At 39.7% G+C, this 21,796-nt stretch overlaps 1 protein-coding gene across 2 annotated transcripts; it reads right to left on the bottom strand.

Moving 5' to 3' along the window:
• Window positions 1–1,095: 1,095 nt before the first annotated feature.
• LOC101849866 (glucose-6-phosphate isomerase) lies at window positions 1,096–21,759 on the bottom strand. 2 transcript variants are annotated; one of them, XM_005105237.2, is made up of 17 exons: window positions 21,266–21,759; window positions 19,048–19,138; window positions 17,832–17,969; window positions 17,083–17,217; window positions 16,554–16,697; window positions 15,865–15,936; window positions 14,999–15,043; window positions 14,689–14,742; window positions 12,821–12,881; window positions 11,941–12,020; window positions 11,333–11,416; window positions 9,670–9,832; window positions 8,197–8,273; window positions 6,591–6,719; window positions 5,250–5,325; window positions 3,258–3,324; window positions 1,096–2,814 (listed from the first exon to the last, which is right to left on the bottom strand). In XM_005105237.2, the coding sequence occupies exons 1-17, from the start codon at window positions 21,394–21,396 to the stop codon at window positions 2,691–2,693; spliced, it is 1,671 nt and encodes a 556-aa protein (XP_005105294.1). In that variant the 5' UTR covers window positions 21,397–21,759; the 3' UTR covers window positions 1,096–2,690. The 2 variants fall into 2 exon arrangements, with proteins under 2 accessions (XP_005105294.1, XP_005105295.1); XM_005105238.3 differs by lacking the exon at window positions 21,266–21,759 and adding an exon at window positions 20,619–20,758.
• Window positions 21,760–21,796: the final 37 nt, after the last annotated feature.

The raw sequence follows: 21,796 nt of genomic DNA, 5'->3' as shown, positions 1-21,796 counted from the left end.
ATTCTATTTTCTTTTGTTGCTGTTGTTTACAAACTTATTGAAAACTACGTACTACTGTCGTCGTATGTTCTTGTTAGCGATCCAGTAGCATCTGGCTATCGTCGTATAAATGATAGAAAATTCGGAACAAGCGCTTCAAAACTAAGAAAATGACACGCGAATTATCTCTTTTTTTTTTGTTGTTGGATTTGGACGATCACAAAAAAGTATTTTTACCATGATTGCATCAATCATTTTCTTATAACACGAAGAGACCGGACAACCCTCAGTTTTAACCCTTTAGACCTGGCAGTCCCAGAGCTGCGCCTCTGCTTTTTTCCAAATTTAATTTACGCTCGAGTTCTTTTTCGTTTTTCTTTGAAATGTAGGCAAAGCAGAACTGGTCAGTTTCTCACCATGCATTTCATTCAGCAGTTTAGATCATTATTTTTCTTTCTCTTCTCCCTTTCCTATACATCCTTTATAGACTTATTCAGCTTTTGACTTCTGTCATATTTTAAAATTCTCTTTCTCCTTTAAATTGCTTCTTTGGTAAGTTTGAGTAGTGAAGATTTATTTTGAAATTTACTACACAGTTAGCCTGAGAAGGCTGAGCGCGCTTTTTCTTCAACTTTCAACAACCAGACTGTTTCCCCTCTACGCGGCAAGCATACAGAACCCCCAGTTTTCTTGCCCTAGACTGAAGACTTGGGGGCGTGGCAAAACCATGCAGAGTTTATGGCGTGTTCCACAAACCTCAGAGCTTGCCTTCAACAAATCTGGGAACTTTGAGGATCTAATATTTAGCAATTCTCAGTGGTTTTGACAGAAGTCCGAGTCATTTTCACTGACGGTTTTCGGGGGGATTTTTTTTCTTCAGTAAAATCTTCCAAACATTGAAAACGCCAGTAAAAAAGTGGGGCTCTCCACCAACCTTCAGAACACAGGGCTGACACAAAACCCTTCCAGACCAAAAGGAAACTCACTGAAGCTGAAACCACAAATATTTTCCAATTGCTCATCAAGTTTGCAACCAACTGTTTAAGGTCAAAACCATGAACAAAGGAATTAAAAACTAACTACTGCATAATGTATTAAATAAAAACAAAAACGAATCGAAATTTTAAATCTTTTATTTTTGTATAAGTCGCTACTACACAATGTTCAAACAGTTCAATATCAATAGCCCTATTAATAGCCCAGTCTGAACACATCACACACATCTCCGAGCTAATCTCAATACCAGGAAAATAAAGAGACCTCAGCTGCGGTTTCCTTTAGGTGGGTACAACATAACAATGTACAAAACAAAGTAGAATATCAAAAACATAAACTCTGGACAAAACAGGACACAAGTTGAAAAGCCCATACATTCTAGACAAAGTCAATTGTATCTTGCATTTAGATGGCCACCAGTCATGTTAAGTTATCAACCAAGTTTGATGTTCACAGGGCAGATCCCAAACTTAATATTTATCATAGAATAAAGAAGAAAAAAATACCCACAAAAACAGACAAGAGACATAAAGAACAAGCAACTAGAAACTACAATTATAGTAGTAGTAGCAACTAGACAAGATTCCTCAGGTATAACCTAAGGTCAAAATAGACTCAGAATAATACACATTAGTTGTTCATATTATAAAATAAAAAGGGAGTAGAACATGAAGGGGAAAAGTTTTGTTTGGTTTTTTTTACAAAATTGTTCACGTAAACCATCACATGAAGCAACTTTTACCATTCATCCAAGAGAAGGTACCCGGTAAGCAAGATACTCTAGGCACCTACCATTTTAATACACTCAAACAGCACATTTGTAATGAGTCAATGACCAAGGCTAAGCGTTCATTACACTGCTTTTATTCTGATAGAAAATTTGTAGTTAGTTTTGGACACTAACAATTTTTTTTTAAAATTGAAACACCAGCAAAAATTCCCACAGCCTAAGAAAGAGCATTAGGTTTATACAAGTAGAAAATACTTTTGACACCCGCAAGAAAACTCACTGAACATTGTAGCCCAAAAGAACAAGCCATTAGTCTACTATGTTGGTGATACCCTCAATAAGATACTCAGCAAATACATGTATATAGACGGCCACTGAAAGAAAGGAAGAGATTCTACATGACATTTAAACGGTCAGGGACATCATCTGACCAGTGCTTATTCTTCAGATCGAAATTTGATTCAGAGATAAAGTTTGTACAAGGTACTGGGCATTCAATCAAAGGAGAAAAAAAAACAACTGACAATAATCTTGATTGCAGACACACAGGGATAAATTAAATGCTAGATAAAAATAAGCCATGGCATTTCACATTCCTAAAGGAGTGCGTAGAAAGATTACGAAAATTCTTGAACTAGAAAGAAAACTACTTTTGGCACTTTTCAAATAATAAGAAATAAAAAGACATAACTTACAAAAAATAAAAGTGTATAAACTACATAATATATCCATTTTTTTTCTTTTCAACAAAAATAACACTTGCTCAGAAAATAATTCCTCATTTTCATCTGTCACACATGACTCACTCTTCTCATAAATGCTGGTAAGACAAAATGCTAAAAAAAAAAGCTTGATTTTTTAATAATTTCTGAGAGATCACAGACACAAAATCAATCTTATACCCAAGCTTGAAAGCACACAAAGGGAAATTCAACGAAATTTAGAGTGGAGCAGTGGACAAGCCAGAAATCTCCAAGTTCTAAACTCAGTTTGTACTGGATTTGATGAAGTTGATGAGGCCGTTAGTGGAGCTGTCATGGGAGGAGACGTTACCAGGGGCAGACAACTCTGGGAGAATAGCTTTAGCCAGAACTTTGCCCAGTTCCACACTGAAAAATGAGGGAAAAAAAACCAGCAAATAGAATCCTTCCTTTGCCATGAGAACATCTAACTAAATGGGAAAGAGAAGATCCAATAAAAACGTTCATTTGCTGTGAGAATTTCAATCCAAGTCAACAACAACAACAACAAAATTACCGCAGAAAGAATTCATTTGCTTTGACACTGTCATATTAATTCAAAATGAGAGAAGCAGAACGTAAGGTCATTTACCAGTAGATTGAATATCAGAGCAGCCATTCAACTGCTGAGCTCTCCCCACCCCCCACCCACCCACTCCCCTTATATTTCCAAAAAACCTACTTTTGAAATGACAAGAGCTTAACGCGACATAGCGCATGATAAGTTTTTAAAATAAATCATGAAGTAAATACTCAATTCACATGAGGATTCTGGATCTGCTCGTAGGCCTTTCATGCAATTTGCTACTTACCCCCATTGATCAAATGAGTTAATATCCCACACAATGCCTTGGGTGAAGATCTTCATCTCGTACATTGCTGAAAAAGTTAAAGAGCATAAAATCAAACTTTAATGACACAGAGGGGTTTTTTTTATTTTATAGTAGAAGGTTTTACGGCGCTCGCAACTACATAAGGTCATATGAGCGCCAAGGGGTGGGTGTCAACAGAGAAGTCTTTACAGGGAATCAGACTTATTCTGCTCACCTCTCTAGTCTCAACAGCACAAAGTCTGCTTCGACTATCAAGGCACCCCAGAAATAGCGGGTCACAAGAGAGTGACAAACATACAAAAGAAGTAGAGGAAAATGACAATAGTAAGGATTAAAAAAGAAAAAGCAGTAGTTCCCTGTTGCAGATCAGGCACAGTTATGAGCATGACATGAATCAGCCCATTTACAATTCTACTATGCTTGAACGAGAAATGTCCTCCCTTTGGGAATGGCCTAAAGACACTACAGTCAGTGGCACTGCCCCGGGGGTGGGGGGGGGGGGGGGTGGTGGTGACAGAGGGTCTGCTAATGTCAAATAACAACCTTTTTTTCATGATAATTTTGTTCTGCTTTTTATGCAATAAGATCACTTCAGAGATGAAAAAACAAGGATTGCGGTTAGTATTCAAAAGGGCAAAACATTAAAAAAATAATGTTCGCAGCAACAATGAGTTTTAAAATGGATTTTAAAGCTGGGAATATTTCGTGAACCCACTCCACTTACAAATCATTACACCGCTGTTACTAAGAGACATTATGATGGGTCTGCACAATAAATGAAAACTCTCCCCTTGGATTACAAATTGGGAGAGCAGAGACAAAGGAAATCAAAAGGAACTGCCCATTTCAGTTTTACTCCACTTGCAACACAACGTAAGCTACAAAAGACATGGGGCCGACTTATAATCCACCTCAGCATAAAGTAAGGGTACGTAGTTTAAACAGCCAAAATGCACTGCTCACAGCCGAACGCTCCGTATCCCGGACTCTAGCATGGAGATCATCAGGAGAGAATGCGTCGCTGTTTCGGGCTCTTCCTCTCTACAACTTTTCTGACACACTGAGCCCCCTCACCGATGTGAGGTCTCCATGCTAATTTGACTGTTTTCCTCTGCTGCCAACTTTAGGATTCATTCCAGCCTGCGTCCTCTCGTTTCAACTTGATCCAGTGACTGGCTTTCTCTGCTGTCTCCTGAAGGGAGTTTGTGAGTTCGTTGCTTTTCTTTGCAGTAAGTCCTGCCACTCTTATCCATTTACCGGCGCTTGTTGCTAAAAAACCTCTGCATCCTACCTCTACCGGAAAATGGGTTGCTTTCCATCCTGCCTCCTCACATTGTTCGACGAGTGCCTCATAACGGGGTTTTTCCGCTCATGAGCGGCATAGATATTGTCCTCGTGGGGCACCGTGAGCTCTACCAAGTGCACCTCTTTGTCTTTTTCCTCCCATAACACAATGTCTGGCTTTTTCGTAGTTGGAATGGGGAAGAATCTCTCAAAGCCCTTTAAGTCAGCGGCTACCTCCCATGTGCTTCCGCTCTGGTCTTCCATGACTTCGTTCACTTTCTTTCTTTCGGTAACCTTGCTTCCTTGCGGAACGAACGCAATCTTGGTGAGTCCATGCTTCTGTATCTTGGGGGCAATCTCTTTGATATGACAATCTTAGACCTCCATTCACATCCATCCTACTCATATACTTGATGTTACGACGAAAGTGGAACAATTTGCCATTCAATAGCTATAATATTTTTATTCTGGGAACATATATATATTTTTTGAGTGTGGACATCTGACACAATAGGAAAACCTACTCAGTTAACTACCCAGGTACGTTGCAAAGGGCAAACCTGGCATCACAGAAAGCTTTGCCCTCCCTGCACCTTAAGAATAGCTTGGCCAATTATGTGCAGTGTGTCATCAAATGTTTGGCAGCCATAAAAAGAAAAGACATAATCAGTACCCAAAAAGGCTTACCTATGAGCATTCCTAGGTTGAAGGGGGTCAGGCGCTGGAAGACAATAGAATTGCTAGGCCGGTTTCCTTCAAACACCTGGAAAACAAGGCAACAAAAACTTCCTAGTAATCCTACTTTGTTCACAATATTACCTATACTTTGTACCATAGTCATTGTTGTAAAGTAATCATTATGTAACATTATAAGTACCCACTTTCAGTATTCCATAACGAGTACTGTAATGGTTAGTACATCGGTATCGTTGAGAGCAAGAAAAGAGTAACACACACACAGAGAAACAATAAAGATGTCTAGCCTACAGTAGCACAAGTCACAATCATGTAAAGTGTTTGTCTTATGTTAAACTCTGGAAAAACAGCCCGAGAAGATGCTTCATATATAAATGTTTAACGTTGTTGGTGTTCTTGGACTGTTCGCAAGTAGAATACACAACAGTCATAACACAAGTCCTAGCATAAGCCGTTGAGGAATCTGAAGCAGTCGGAGGTTAGCACGTGTGCCAGAGGTGGAAGAGGGGAAGATGATGTTTTTTGTTTGCTTGTTTGACTTAGTAAGAATTTTACGGCACTTGCAACACAATTAGGTCAAATAAGTGCTGAAGGTTAAAGGTGTTATAGGAGAGTAACAAACACAAAAAAACACCAAAAAAGAGAAGGAGAGATAAGGACAATAGATGTTTGACAGGAAAGAAGGAGCAAACCCCACCACAGCACCCACCAACCACCCACTAGATGATGAAAAAAGAACCCAAAAAACACTCCAAACTCCATGCCTGTAAGGCAAAACACAAATGGTGATAAGAATAGTTAGAGTCGATTGCTAAGAATAATCACGCATGCCTAAAAAAATACATTCTTACACACCCAAACACCAATGGCTTTTTTTTTTTTGTGGGGCTCCATTAACACTTTTCGGTCACTTGGCGCAATAATGCGCCGGAGAAAAATTATCCGTTCCAGTCACCTAGCGCATTTCTGGGCAAGACCCAAGAAGTCGGTTGCAGTCGCTCTCCAGGCTGGGTGACCAGATGGAGTATTTTGTACTGCTGGCTGTGTGACTGCAAAGTGTTCAAACAGGTGGTTTATGCTCTCATCAACACTACATGTATTTCAGTCCTTTAGAAGACTGGCAGCTTCAACCCTGCTAGTAACTACAGTCGGGGTCAACCATTCAAACAGACAGAAATACTTGATCAAAATTCTCCTCATACAGGAATTGAGCTCAGGTCATCTGCACCCAATGTCAAAGTCCCTAACTGCTACACCACAGACAACTGTACACACCAGTTGAAATGTGTTACTTCTTACCAAAAAACCCAGGAACAGCAGACGTCAACTCACCTTGTGCGGCTTGATCAGTCGAATCTGGTCCTCACTCATGCCAGAGGCACGGAGCTCTGCCTCCACTTCTTCTCCAGACTTCCCTTTCATCAAAGCTTCTGTCTGAGCCAAGAAGTTGGACAGCAGAATCTGGTAACAAAAGAGACCAAATTGTGATAATTAGAGATGGTAAAGACAAAACTAGCTACATTTCTTACGCCCAGCTCATCAACACTGGTTCCTTTCACCACTTTCAGCACAACATGGGGTCAATGTCCTTCAACATAAAGTACTGTACTGTTAGTTTTGAACCCTGACCTCTGATATCCCTAGCAGGACTAAGCTGAGAGTTTGCAGAGTCGTGAAAAACAAAACCTATGAGAGATTCAACACCTGGGAAAACACTGTAATCATGTTTGTTTGTTTTAGTACAGGTTTTACCGTATTTTACGGCGCTCGCAACTGCATAAGGTCATATGAGCGCCAGAAGATTAGAGGTGTTACGAGAGAGTAACAAACATTTAAAAAAGTAGGAGGGGAGATAAGGACGATCGATGTTTGATAGGAAAGAAAAAGCAAACCACACCAGAGCTCCCCCCAACCACCCACTTAGTCCATTGTGATGTCAACAGAACAGTGCATCCATAATAGAGTGGAATACAAGCATAAGGATACAATAACACTTATTTTATGTTTTCAAATACAAACGGAACACACCAAAAAGGCACAGTTTAGTTTTAGTTGTAGAGGTTTTACAGCGCTCGCAACTGCAAAAGGTCATATGAGCGCCAAAAGATTAGAGGTGTTACAAGAGAGTAACAAACATAAAAAAGAAGAAGGGGAGATAAGGATGATAGATGTTTGATAGGAAAGAAGAAGCAAACCACACCAGAGCACCCGCCAACCACCCACAAAAGGCACAGGCAGGCTAGAAGAAGACCTGACCTCCAACACTCCGTGATCACTAAATCAGGAGCTCACCTGGAGCATACAATCCCAACACAATACACTAAATAAACACAGGAGCATTCAGTACTAGAAAGCATCATAGTCAGCCCCTGGGACAGAAAGACCTTGCACATCAGCTTTATTTCATCAAAGATACTGTTGCCACCATCAACATTAAAATAACCTCCTTTGTTGCTGGAGAGGTAAGCCTATGCCGGAATTGCCTGTCCCATACCTGGATAAGATGATTTCAAAAATGCCTAAAAATAATTATCAGCACATTTGAAGGAACCCTCAAGGTACCCTTTTCAAATAATCACCCAAAAAACTGGAAACTATTAAACCAAACATTTCAATAGGTCAAATAGCATGATTAAGGATGTCTAGCACAAACTCTTAACCCTATCCGTACGTCGTGTTTTACTATCCTATCCATACGACGTGGCGAACTCTGTGCCACCACTTTCCAGAGAGGAAATTTACTCGTTTATCCGATCCATACGCATTGTAAAGTAGTCTGTCTAAATGATTTTTCTAGAAATACTGAAAGTCTCGAAGAGATCTTCGTACTAGAAGTATTCAAAAATATGAAGAATACAACCCCGGGGGTACAAAATGACCCCAGGGCGTACGGATAGGGTTAAGTAACTCTTAACTATCAACTCTGATCTTTTGCTACCTTTTGATGGAGTCCATTCTGGATAGGGTTCAAGGTGTCCACAGCAACAAGGAAATCACAAGGAATCACATGGGTTCCTAAAGGTGAAATGAAAGACAAAAGACAGAAAAAAATATTCAACAAAACAAAAACTTGAGGAACTAAATTCTACACTCATGATACAGAGCATTAATGGGAGGACTTAGGCAAAATGGCTTGTGGCATACAGTTTCTCATAAGCCAGACGGCAACAACTTTGGGTTTTTTTCTGCTTTTCAGAAGTTTAAAAGCCTATCCATCGCAGAAAAGATCATTTGGATAGCTGAGTGCTTTATCCATGGGTAGGAACGAGCGCTGGGACTGAGAAGAAACTCTGACCTCACTCAGATTTAAGCTTGCAATTTCAAGATGATGGTTGTTCTTGACAGCAGTTTATGACAAATCTGTCTTACGATCCTCACATTTCATCAGGGTCAGGTTTAGTTAATATAAACAATGGAAAAATGTGGTATGATCAGATCCCACTAGACAGACAATCAGCAACAGTGGAATGCAGTAGACACAAAACCAACTGGGCCACAGCCTGAAAAAATATAAGAGAAATTGTATTGTCCCTTGCAACACTGTAAGGTTATTTAACAGGCAGGATCTCCTGGTTTAAATTTAATATCCATTTCTGACAGGACTGGGCTAAATGGGAAAAATCAGGGTAAAAAAAGTGCCTTTCCCAAGGATACAATGTTAGACTGAGCCGAGCTGAGTCTCAAATGTTAGACTGAGCCAAGCTGAGTCTCAAACCCTTGAATCCTTATACTGCAATCTCATGATTACAGGTCTGGTAGCCAAACAACTAGACTATTTTTTTAATTTTAAAAAAAATTATTTTTTTTGTTAGTGTTTTACGGCACTTGCAACACAATAAGGTCATATAAGTGCCGAAGATTAGAGGTGTTACAAGAGAGTAACAAACATAAAAAAGAAGGAGCAGAGATAAGACGGTAGATGTTTGATAGGAAAGAAGAAGCAAACCACACCAGAGCACCCACCAACTACCCACCAACTAGGCTATCAATCCACAGCCTGGAGCTTAACTGTCATTATAATCCCATTTGCTCTTCAGAGTCAGAGATTGAGAGAAGCACATTAACACAATAAGAGTCGTTTGGTGCCGAGAAAAGGCAACAGAGACAGACAGGCAGAAACAAAGGAGAGACAGTAAACAGGTAGGATCCGGCAGTGATTATCCCTCATCCACTCGCAAATCCAGTCAGCCAGAGTGTGGGGAAGCTCTATGAGCAAGAGAGGCATAATACCTAGTTAGTTTTAGTAGAGGGTTTACGGCGCTCGCAACTGCATAAGGTCATATGAGCGCCAGAAGATTAGAGGGTAAGAAACAAAAAAAAGAAGGAGGGGGAAATAAGGACGATAGATGTTTGATAAGAAAGAAGGAGCAAACCACACCAGAGCACCCGCCAACCACACACTGACATATACCTTGATGTATCAGCTGATAGAAGGCGTGCTGGCCGTTGGTACCGGGCTCTCCCCACACGATGGACCCTGTGTTGTAGTCAACGTGCTGGCCATCCCGTGTGATGTACTTGCCGTTACTCTCCATGTCACCTTGTTGGAAATAGGCTGGGAATCTGTGCAGGTACTGAAAGTTACAGGAGAGATAAGACAAGATAACATAGCACATGGATAAAGATGAGACAGGATAAGCTTCATCTTCCATCCATAATGGAACACATCTCAAATTCAATGACATTATACTGCTCATACAAAATATTTCTACTAGTATTTGGGTCAAAAAGCCTTTTCCAGTTGTGTCTATTGTTAAGAAAGACATGATAATTATAGGAATACTCGTTCAAAAAGGCTACAGGGGAAAATTCTTTACATAGAAAATAGACTTTCAGTGCATTCTGTCCATGACTTGCACCCGAAAACTGAAAAAGAAATCTTTTTTTTTGGTAAGTGTTTTACGGCGCTCGCAACTGCATAAGGTCATATGAGTAAATGAGCGCGCAGGACACACCGAACATTTTCAGTTGGTAGGAAAGTTTGAATTTTGCCCAGGTGGCGGTCGAAGCCTACTCTTATCAATTTTTGACCACCAAGGAATCTTTAACATGTGCAGCTTGCCCATGTCCGAGAAAGCTAAATGTAGATCTTTCCTACCAGAATACCAGGGGTGTGGCTGAAAGACAGCAGCAAGATGGAGCCAAGGAGTAACAGTAGAAAGGCTGCAGAAAGAGTCAGAAGCCCAGAGGATGGGGCAAAGGAGGTGAAGGGGTGGGGGCAGAAAATGGAGACGAAAGCAGATGACAGAACATTGCTAGAGAGCAGAAAAAGAGGTGAAAGGAGACAATTTCAGAGAAGAAAATTTTTCCGTCTGTACCCAGATTCGAACCCGGGACCTTTGAATGAGAGGCGAACACCTTAACCTCTGGGCCACGAGAGCCCCCAAGTGAGATCATTAGATGAAAATAAGTTTATCAATGGATAACCAAAGAGCTAGGCCTACTTATTCTGCACATCATAAACATTTTTTTTTAGTTTAGTAAAAGTTTTACTGCCCTCGCAACTGCATAAGGTCATAACAGCGTGTCACGTTGCTTTCCTGAGCTTATATAACTTTTGTAATTAATTTACAAGCAATTTCCATAATATAAGAGGCAAAAACAGCACCACTCTTGCAAGACATTACCTTTCTCACCCTGGATAAGGATATAGGCCACGAACAAACACTTTCCACCTTTCCCTATCCCGGGCTAGTCGCTCGATGTCACTCATGTCTTCCCCCTATTACAATATACCAGCAGGTTATTGTCATGACACTAAATGGCTACCTCTTGTTTGTTTTTTTGTTTTTGTAAGTGTTTTACGGCGCTCGCAACTGCATAAGGTCATATGAGCGCGCGGGACACACTAAACTTTTTCAGTTGGTAGGAAATTTAGAATTTTGCCCGGATGGCGGCCGAAGCCTACTCTTATCGATTTTAGACCACCAAGGGATCTTTAACGTGCACAGCTTGCACACGGGACCTCCGAGATTTTTCGCCCTTGTCCGAGAAGGCTAGGTGTAGATCTTTCCTACCAGAAGATCAGGGGTGTGGCTGAAAGACAGCAGTAAGAAGAAATGGCTACCTCTTACCTGATCATAGGGCAAGATGGTGTAGGACTGAGATCCAAAGAAGTTGGTGTACCAGATTCCAAGGGCAGCCAGGATCATTGGGATCTGAGCAGAATAAAAAACAAAGAATCTCACTTTGTATGTATGTAGTATAGGGTTTTACGGCGCTCGCAACTGCTAAGGTCATAAGGATCTCACTTTATGAAGCTGAAACCCAACATCAGTTCCACAAAGAGCACCAGCAAATCATTTCTAACATAAAATAAAATAAGTAAGATGCTTCTCTCCTGATTGAAGGAAAGTGGTTAACAATACAGACGACATTTGTTTGTTTGTTTGTTTGATTTAGTAAAGAGAAGCTTATCGACACACTGATGATCATTTAGAGCTAGGAAAAAGCAAGGCAGACAGATAGATAGAAACAATAGTGGGGGGAAAGATTAATAACCTACAGTCAGTTTGCACGATGATCACCATATATTTCTATTCCAATGACAGTACCACTGAAAAGAATTAGATGTGGTGCACACCACACCATTAGATGTGGTGCACACCACACCATTAGATGTGGTGCACACCACACCGACACACAGGAGGTTTGGGGAAATAGATCTGAACAGTTCTCTCACATTCTTCTCTGGTGGGGCCTCCTTGAAGTGTTTGTCCATGAAGTGAGCTCCATCCAGCAGGGCTTCAAAGTTGTCCATGCCTGGGAGAAAGGGGTCAAAGTACCATAAAACGTTCTCATAATGTGTGTATGTTTGTGTGTGTCTGTGCGATAGAGTGCATTCATGGAAAGGAAAGGAAAGAGAGGGGGGAACGGTATATGTTATTACTTAGATAATTGTATGTTATTGTAATGTATATCAACAATAATAAAAATATAACTAAACAATATCGAGGACTAAGCTTAAAAAGTGAGATGCCATTCAAGTGGACTTTCAAATCATTTAAGTAAATAATCCAAGTCCAACTAACCTTATCAATATTCAATATGCGAGTCGGGCAGCATAGTGAAATCAGGTGCTCGTCAAAATAATGGAATTGAAGGACCTGAATTTTTCCTTGTTTAGCGATTTATAGTTGATTCTTATTTTTTAGCTCAATTCCTTTCATGTTCATTTAAAATCAAGTTTCTATATGGAATTTACTGAAAATCACAACAATTGTAAATTTTCACTTGCCAAGTACTCTCAAGCTTACGAATTCACCAAACTTGGAAGCCATTTTCTTGCTTATCTTATTATCTTACCTCCGAAACCATGCGACCGCAACCCCCCCCATTTAATGGCTAATATGTCGACTTCTATTCAAGTTGGACGGCTATTTCTTTTTCATTGAAAGCAAGAACAATGAACAGGCCTCAAGATTATATCAATAACTCCACATGCTCGAAACTGATGAGCACCTGATTCCACGGTATCATGACACACATAATCATAATCTGAGACAAACCTATATTTGTTCAACATCAAAAGACCCAAAATAATCAGAGGTAAAAAGACGTACCAATCATCAGTGCGATGGAAAGTCCAATAGCCGACCACAGGGAATAGCGGCCACCAACCCACTAGAAAGAAACATAAATATTAAAAAATTAAATTGTTTAAAACAGTACTGTGCTTTTCGACCCCATATTTGTTTGAGTACAGCCAGGTACAATGAAACAAAAACAGTCATTTAGTACAGGGGAAAAGCATGACAGACAGACTAAAGCAGCAGAGGATCGGAAAAGCATGACAGACAGACTAAAGCAGCAGAGGATCAGAAAAGCATGACAGACAGACTAAAGCAGCAGAGGATCGGAAAAGCATGACAGACAGACTAAAGCAGCAGAGGATCGGAAAAGCATGACAGACAGACTAAAGCAGCAGAGGATCAGAAAAGCATAACAGACAGACTAAAGCAGCAGAGGATCGGAAAAGAAGTAGGAGCTACCAGTGATATCCTTCAACCACCTGATCTAATCTCAGTTGTACATCTATGTCAACACAATTCTTACTGATTAAGAAGAAGGACCTCTGACTTGTCACCCTTTGAGCCCTAGCCACCGGTACACTGGTGGCACGTAAAACTGCGCGTATGCCTAGCCACCAGTACAGCAGTGAGCGAGACCCAATCCCCAACCCGACCCACCTGAGACTAACCGGATACCAAAAACTGCATTTACTACACATGGTGGTATTTATTATTTTGAAAATATCTTTCTGAATTAGATACTGGCAATGACAAGGACTACCATGAGTGGAATATGGAATGTAATTTTGTGAACATATGAGCGTTAGTAATATATTACTGAGGAGCTCAGGCTGCAGAGTAGCCTCAGGAGGTCAGGGCTCAAAGGTCTAATATTAACATCCAGCGAGAGAGGAAGGCAGAGGAGAAGGGAGGACAACATCACAGAGTGGACAGGGAAAATGATAGGTGACAATCTGAGGAAAGCAGAGGACAAAGAAAAATGGCGAGAGCTGGTTGTCAGATGCAGTGGTGCCCCCACGGTTGCCCCAACCACAGGATTGAAGAAGAAGAGGAAGAAGAAGAAGAAGGAGAAGGAGAAGGAGAAGGAGAAGGAGAAGAAGAAGAGGAAGAAGAAGAAGAAGAGGAAGCAGAGAGCAAAACAAAGCGGACAAAAGCAATGTTTTCAGTTACAAATCTATTCACAACTGCTATCTTCCAGCAACAAATGAAAAAATATCTAAGCGTAACAATTTCATGAAGAAAACATCTCAAAGATACAATTTAACAATAATTATAAAATAAAAGATTTTAAAAATAATGTTTTAAGTCCTCAAAATACATGTAAAATAAAATATTAAAAAGTAAGGAAACACAGGCACAAAAAAATCTGATACTGCTTATCTGTGGTAATTAACGTCTAGCTACCTTGTTTCTAACGTACTTTATATTAGCACTACACATCATCAACTCCATATGACAAAGAGTGCAAGGAATTTGCCATACATACCTAAGCCTTATGACTGCTTAATAAAGTAATTTTAAAAAGAAAATTTTAAGTGTCTAACTTTCAAAAGGGCAGGTATGAAACATCTTAGTAGAATTTCCTTTATATGGTCGCTTTTAAGGACAAGCGGACTAACCCGGATTTCACAGGTTTCTAGAAATCTTGATCTACACCAAAAGTGGCCATTGCCCTACCTATAGGAAAAGTTTGATTTTCACTGGTGTGTATATTTGTTTGGTTATAGAGGAAACTTTCCTTGTATTTTATTGAGACTGAACAAAGGGCAAAAACTTTACCTTCGATTTTCTCAAAACAGTATTTTTCAGGATAGTTCCCTTGTGCTTAAAAGCGACTGTGCAAGAACCTTGTCTCAGACAACAACCAAGAGAAAACAAAAGATTGAAAGAATACTCACATCCCAGAATTCAAACATGTTTGCCTCATCGATTCCAAATTCCTTCACTTTGGGCTGCAGAGCGAGAAGTTTTAAAGAATATATGAACAACAAAATGTATTTTCGAAATATTAAGATATATAGTGCACTCCAAGCTTGTAACAGAATGTTTCAAGTTTGAACCCATCCTTTAGAAAACAGTAAAATTGCAAATAAGGACATTTTATCTGATCAAATATGACAAGATAAGACGTGATTAATCTCCATTAAGATCAATGCTATGTGATATGTTTGTTCAAAAGATGTATGTGAAACAGAAAAATATACTTACAGCATTAGTAGACAGAGCAACAAAGTGCTTTGCAACAGCCTTTTCCTGAAAAACATAAAAGAATAATCTTTCACTTTATTAATTCCAACACAGTCAGTTTCATTTACAGAATGTTATATGCACCTTCTGAGAACTTAATCAAATTGTGCATACCAATATCAGTAGGCCCTAAAGATTAACTTCCCTAAAGATTAACTTATTCCATGTCAGACTATTTTCCCTATCCTGCACTAAAGATTTTTCTGCTAGCAATACACCTCCCTAAATGAATATTAACTAAACATCAACAATATTAGCAATGAGATTCTGATACTGCACTATAATTTGAGACAGAAATTATTATTTTTTACGGGATGTCACTTTTATTCAAAAGTCTCCAATATTTTCATAAATTGACCCTATTCAAGATACAAAAATTAGACCTACTGTGGATATTGTTACAATATTAAGCAGTCCATTCTCAGGAAATAAGACGTATAAACCATGCAGGAAACAGATTCAAAATTATGGACGGATAAAAAAAGAAACCTAGAGTAAAAATTAACGAGGATGAATCAAAATAAAGTCTAAATATTCCCTTGAAGTCAATACAGTCGTGGCAGCAGCAGGTTTAGCAATTGGGAAACAACCACTCAATAAGAGATTCAAACCCATCCCACTGCCGTTGAGAAAAAAAAAAGCCAGTCCCACAACTTTAATTTCGTTCAAGCTAGCAACAAAAGTAACCGGCGACAAACGGTAACAGTTCTCTGAAGTCTAAGAAAGAAGCCGACCTGGAAGACAAGTTCAAACCTTCACATCAAATAAAGGAATCAAATTGATGTCGTAGTTTGGTGTGTCTGTTACCTTACTTTACAATAACTTACATCCTTTGCTTTTTCCAGGAACCACTGCTTGGCAGACGTGGCATTTGTAATTGTTTCTTGGGTAGTGAATGTCTGAAAAGAAGGAAAAACGTTGAAACACATTCAACTGTATTAACTTAATAAACTAAAGAGACAGTGGAAGAGGACAAATACAAAGCCAAGCCTAGGCATTTTACTGAACAAAAATGTCTGAAAGCCCACCCCCTTATCTGTTAAAGCATACACTCCTACAAATCAAAGCATCTTGCTCTCCTTCCACAGAGCTGTCAAGAAAATCCCCATCTTTGCCCTTTTTTGGTGGTCCCACAATCTTGAAATGAATAAAAGTAGAATATAATTTTACAGTACTTGTACTAAAGCAAAAAAAAAATTGGGGGATTGCTATTTGTTACAATAGAGATAACGCTCAGCCCTTTGAATCAGTACATGAACACAGCTCATGGGGAAACTGCAAGTCCTGATTCCAGTCAAAAAGAGAAGACATGATTTGCTTTCAAATACATTTAACTTTTTAAAAAAGGCAGCCAATCTCTGCAACATTCTAAGAGAAGTGAATATTTCAAGTTCAAACATCCGAGTGGTAATACTAGTAAGTAATCTTCCATAAACAGAACACAGTAGAAGATTTACCCTCTTTGAATGAACAAAGTGATATTGAGATGAAAAACGACATCTTCATTCTGACTTACCTTCGATGCAATAATGAAAAGAGTGGTCTCAGGGTTGAGAGTCTTCAAAGTCTCTGCCATATGAGTTCCATCCACATTAGACACGAAATGTGAGGTGGGGCCACACTGGTACTGCTTCAGTGCTTCAGTCACCATAACTGGTCCCTGGAAGGGGAAACAATAAAAGCCATGTAAACCCAGTGTTTAGTCTGCAGTTATTAACTACAATAATATATAAGCATTTCATCAAACGCAAATAAGCACTGCAAAAAGAGATTTACACTCATCAGCTGGCAAAATCCGCCCCACTTCCAAAACATTACAGACAATCATACCCGCAGTGCAAAAGACTCTAGGCAAGCATAAAACTTAACGGGAAAAATCGTATGGCCAGATACCAAAACACAGAATCAGAAACAGCACGCAGTAACATTTTCACTTTGTTTGACAAGCAAAATCCAGTCATAAAAAAAAGGAAAAGATAGCTGTAAAATCAAACATTTTACTTGGTGCATTCATTCAATTGCAGATATATAGAACGCAAACTCACCAAATCAGAACCACCAATTCCAATGTTGACGCAGTCAGTGATGGGCTTCCCTGTGTAACCCTTCCACTGACCACTGCGGACCTGATCAGTAAACTGACGCATGTGAGCCAACACAGCATTCACCTCTGGCATCACCTGAAACAGGAGTCCATAGAGATATACCATCTATAGACTACATAGCAGTCGAAATAAAACAAAGAGGTTCTTTCATATTGCTGCGGAACATCACACTCCCAGAAATCATAATCTCTGTCAGTTTTACTAGAGGTTTTTTCGGCGCTCGCAACTGCATAAGGTTATATGAGCGCCAGAAGATTAGAGGTGTTACAATAGAGTAATAAACATAAAAAAGAAGGAGGGGAGATAAAGACTATAGGTGTTTTATAGGAAAGAAGCAAACCACACCAGAGAACCCGCCAACGACCCACTCACAATCTCAAATCTCTAACCTAACAAGAAAGCTCTGGAGAGGACCAGAGATTTATACAAACTCTCTGAGAATACACATGGGGACACGAGGTGTTACAGCCATCACTTGTCTCCCCTGCTGAACCACTGCTCGTTTCTCTTTTCAATACTTTAAATATTATCAACCTATTCAAAACCAGTTACAATTTTACAGATACTCTAACAAACAGGATCACGGTGACCGAGTACAAGGCGAAGGATTTCTTCTTCTTATTTTTATTACAACAGATTTAAAAACCACTGGCAGGAGACTCAAAATGTAAAAGTGACGGAAAACTCACATCTTTCCCGTCCACCATGATGGGAGTGTTGCTCCTGTTCCTGAGGGCAATGTGCAGCACAGAGCGGTTCTCCGTGAAGTTGATCTTCTCCCCTGAGAACATGGCGTCACGCATCTGCTCCACTTTGGTCGATTTAAGCTGGAAGTTAAGTCTAAATAGTTTTAGTAAGTGTTTTACGGCACTTGCAACACAATAAGGTCAGTAGTAGTAGTAGTAGTAGTAGTAGTAGTAGTAGTAGTAGTAGTAGTAGTAGTATAGGGTTTTACGGCGCTCGCAACTGCTAAGGTCATATAAGTGCCGAAGATTAGAGGTGTTACACGAGAGCAACAACCACAAAAAAGAAGGAGGGGAGATAAGGACGATAGATGCTTGATAGGAAAAAAGAAGAAAACCACACCAGAGCACCCGCCAATCACCCACTTAAGCTGGAAGGGACAACAATTTAATAGAAACCTTTAATGTTCTTGACAGAGAGAGAAGGAACCACCATCATCAATAACGAAAATCATTTCTGATATAGCAAACTTGACACAGCTATGTGTAACAATACCGCCTTGCTTCCGAGCATCAGCTCACTTGAAAGCTGATGTTGTCTATAATATAATGTCACTTTCCAACATAGTGTGTATGTGTGTGTGTGTGTGTGTGTGTGCGTGTGTGTGTGTGTGTGCGTGCGTGTGCATGTGTGCCTGTGCATGTGAGTGAGCATGTGTGTGTATGTGTGTGCAAGTGTGTGTGTGTGCGTGCGTGTGTGGGTCAGAAAGTGGAGACAAAATCAGACGGCAAAACATTGTTAAGAGCAGGAAAGGAGGTGAAAGGAGACAATTTTAGTGAAGAAAATGTTTTCCATCGCTACCCGGATTCGAACACGGGACATTTGAATGAGAGGCGAAGACCTTAACCTGTAGTCCACGAGAGCCCCCACAATCATATTTAATGGAAAATCAGAAGTAGTATTAAAATCAGGACAAAGTACATTCAGCTTGAATAAAAGAAAACAAATTCAATTGATCTCTCAATGAGAAGTTCTTCCAGCTGAAGCACAGGTGTAGTAAAAATTCCTGATATAGACGCCCCTCCCCGCCCCATCATCTCCCCCCCCCCCCCCCACCCCTTGAATTTTACACCAAGACAAAATGCTTATTTAACATGTCATGATAATGACTTTTCATGTCAATTTCTTACAGTAAAACTTTACTTTGATAAAACACCTTACCAGGTTCATGAGAAGTCCAAAAGCCTCTTCATTGATCAGGTTTTTGGAAAAGTCCACTAACAGTGGTCCTTCTTTTCCGTCAAGCTTAACACTGTTGATAGAAACAATAATATATGCTCAATAATAATAATAGTCATAATAATAAAAAAATTTACTATGCGTTTCCACTAAGAAAGTGCACTCTGCACTTTAAAATACAATAATACAAATAACACATGAACCACCATACACATCCAATAGTGATCCTTTCCCTCCATCACTCTCTCCCCATTGTCTCAGCACATACATGATGATTTAGAACAAACAGTCCCATGATGGATGAAAACTTGCACATACATCCATATTACAAATCGATGACAACACACAGCCAACTGTTACAGTACAGCATGAATAAAGAAATACACACACACACACACACACACACACATATATATATATATATATATTACATTATATAAATATATATTATATGATCAATTTTAAAAGTCTGCTTTTATTGCAGTTTCAAAACTATAGAGTAGGCCTAATAAAAAAACAAACAAGAGGCCTGTAGCCACCATGACCATTGTCCTTTTAGTAGATCTAGATCTAGATTACATCTAACAATTGTTTCTGACATTGTTTGCACAAAAGTAGACCTCTTGTTCATCTCCCATAATCATAATCATTTGAGTAAGAGTTTGAGCAAGTTTAAGTCGAAAGACGCTTGGATAACAATAACAAGACGGTGCAACTCGAACTTTAAAGTTAGGCCTACTAGTTAGCTGTCTACTGTCTATGTTCTCTTAAGTCTAATGTTCAGTGCTTCCAAGCGTGGCATCGAATCCCGGTGCCGGAAGGGGGGTTTTTTTCCTTCTCCTGAGCCTAAAATTTTATTTTTTTTTAAATATTAGACACAGACCAAGGAAAGCCACTACTTAACTTTAACCAGGCCTAAATTGGTAAAAGGAAAAGTATAGGCTATACTAAGGCCTACTTTGTACAGAGCTCCTCTTGGGGACAAAACCAGAAAGTGCATGCTTCATCACTACATAAAAACAACTACAAAGCAACAAGATATAATTATGGGAACAATTTGTTGGTCAGTCGAGAAGAGCACAACAACTAAAAAAAAAAAAGAACAAAAAAAAACGTCCAGGACCCGGATCGAACCCACGCTAAAAAAATAATGGTTTGACTTCAAGCGCAGACGCGCTGTCACTTCGGCCATCAGAACTTCCGATAACGAATGCAGATTAAGCTTAAAATTTTACACACTGCGTTTTATTTAGCACTGGCGCTAATCGCAACGCAGCGTTTTATTTAGCACTGGCGCTAATCGCAACATGGCGTTGCAAATAGACACTTCCAATAATTAACAGCAGGCCTATATCTGTCCAAGCATGTTGATGACCCATACCCTTATAACCTGATTTGGCTTCTGGAGACCTAAGCTTATCTAGTTAGAGAAGAAGCAATTAACGACCCAGGCCCAGTTTAGATATCCAGCGTTGTAACATGTTTTTCCTTAGTAATAGCAAGCAAGAGACAAGGCAACACTTTGACGAGAAAAGACTTAATTTATGGCTCACCTAAATTTCTGAAAGCGACGAGGATCATCACGAAACAACCGTTGCAAATTAAGTTTCTGCAAAGAACTCTCATGAAATTTCTTCAGCTGTACCCATTCCTTACTTCTTGACACTTTGGTAGCCATGGTGCAGAGTTCAGTGTAGGAATGACCTTAAAAATTGCAATAGAAAAATTTTGAACTTGTGTGGCTAGAACAGCAACTATAGAAAAGTGCACCCAGAGAAAGTGCCCCTGCTTATTTATGCCTCAAAGAACTTCAGGATCACTATCCTATGAGAGCCAGAGGCATACGTGTAATCACTATGACTTGCAATATTAAGCGACAGATCCCACCCGGGATGAAATAACACTTTTTGGCTCTCACGAATCCAACACCACCCGTTTTGATTTCATTCTTTTTTCTTTTTTTTTCAAGCGTCAACAAACGGTTCTTCTGGCCTCTGCTTTGGCTCTACCTGACTATCGCGACGGGAGTGCAGAGAGACGGTTGGTATGTTGACACAGGCCTGCTGAAGCCGACAGCTACTAATTTTAGCAGGAGTACAGGGATCTGGGGCTTGATTTATTGACAACGTGACCTAGATCTTAGCTACTTTATAAGGCCCTCGTCCAACGTTTTTGGGGGTGTGACACAAACAAAACTGACCTGAATTTGTCAAATCTGTTGGGGTCGGAGCCGAATAATTCAGGCATTCGGAGTTTAGAACCTTGACTTTCATAGAAGCTCTTCAGCTGGGCCCAAACGGGATCCTTGGAGAGAAATTGCCTGCCTGCCATTTCGCCGGACACTGCAGAAAGCTGATATCTAATCTAGGATGAACCGAGAAGCAATTAACAATGTAGACCGGCTTGCAACTCCGCTGCTGGGTCACTAGATCTACTCAGCCTACGAACACGTACGTGAACTCTGCCTTTCTAAGTTTCAGACTCAGACCCGTCCTTGAGTTCACGTCCAACCCAAAGGTCAAGGTAACATCTAAGGTCAATAAGTTGTGTGTTTGTCAAACTGGATCTTTAGCATTTCTCAATCTCTAGTGACAAGCTGGGATAAACGACAGCTATTTTTTACTTTTAGTCAGTTTTACCATCGATTCTTCCAAATAAAATGAATATAAACGCAACAGATGATTTTAGTCAGAAAACAAAAAAGAGAAGTTATAATAATGTTTATCTTTAC

This window comes from Aplysia californica, unplaced genomic scaffold, assembly GCF_000002075.1.
Source record: "Aplysia californica isolate F4 #8 unplaced genomic scaffold, AplCal3.0 scaffold00460, whole genome shotgun sequence".
In the NCBI taxonomy this organism is placed as follows: domain Eukaryota; kingdom Metazoa; phylum Mollusca; class Gastropoda; order Aplysiida; family Aplysiidae; genus Aplysia; species Aplysia californica.
The sequence above is the reverse complement of the archived record's forward strand: the minus strand, read 5'-3'. Positions and strand labels throughout refer to the sequence as shown.

Coding starts and splice junctions, on each gene's coding strand:
- LOC101849866 (XM_005105237.2), bottom strand. CDS start 21,396: ATGGCAGGCAGGCAATTTCTCTCCAAGGATCCCGTTTGGGCCCAGCTG. Junction 15,937..16,553: donor TTTTCATTATTGCATCGAAG/GTAAGTCAGAAT, acceptor CCTTCTTTTCAG/ACATTCACTACCCAAGAAAC. Junction 6,720..8,196: donor AGAATGGACTCCATCAAAAG/GTAGCAAAAGAT, acceptor TTTTGTTACCAG/ATTCTGCTGTCCAACTTCTT.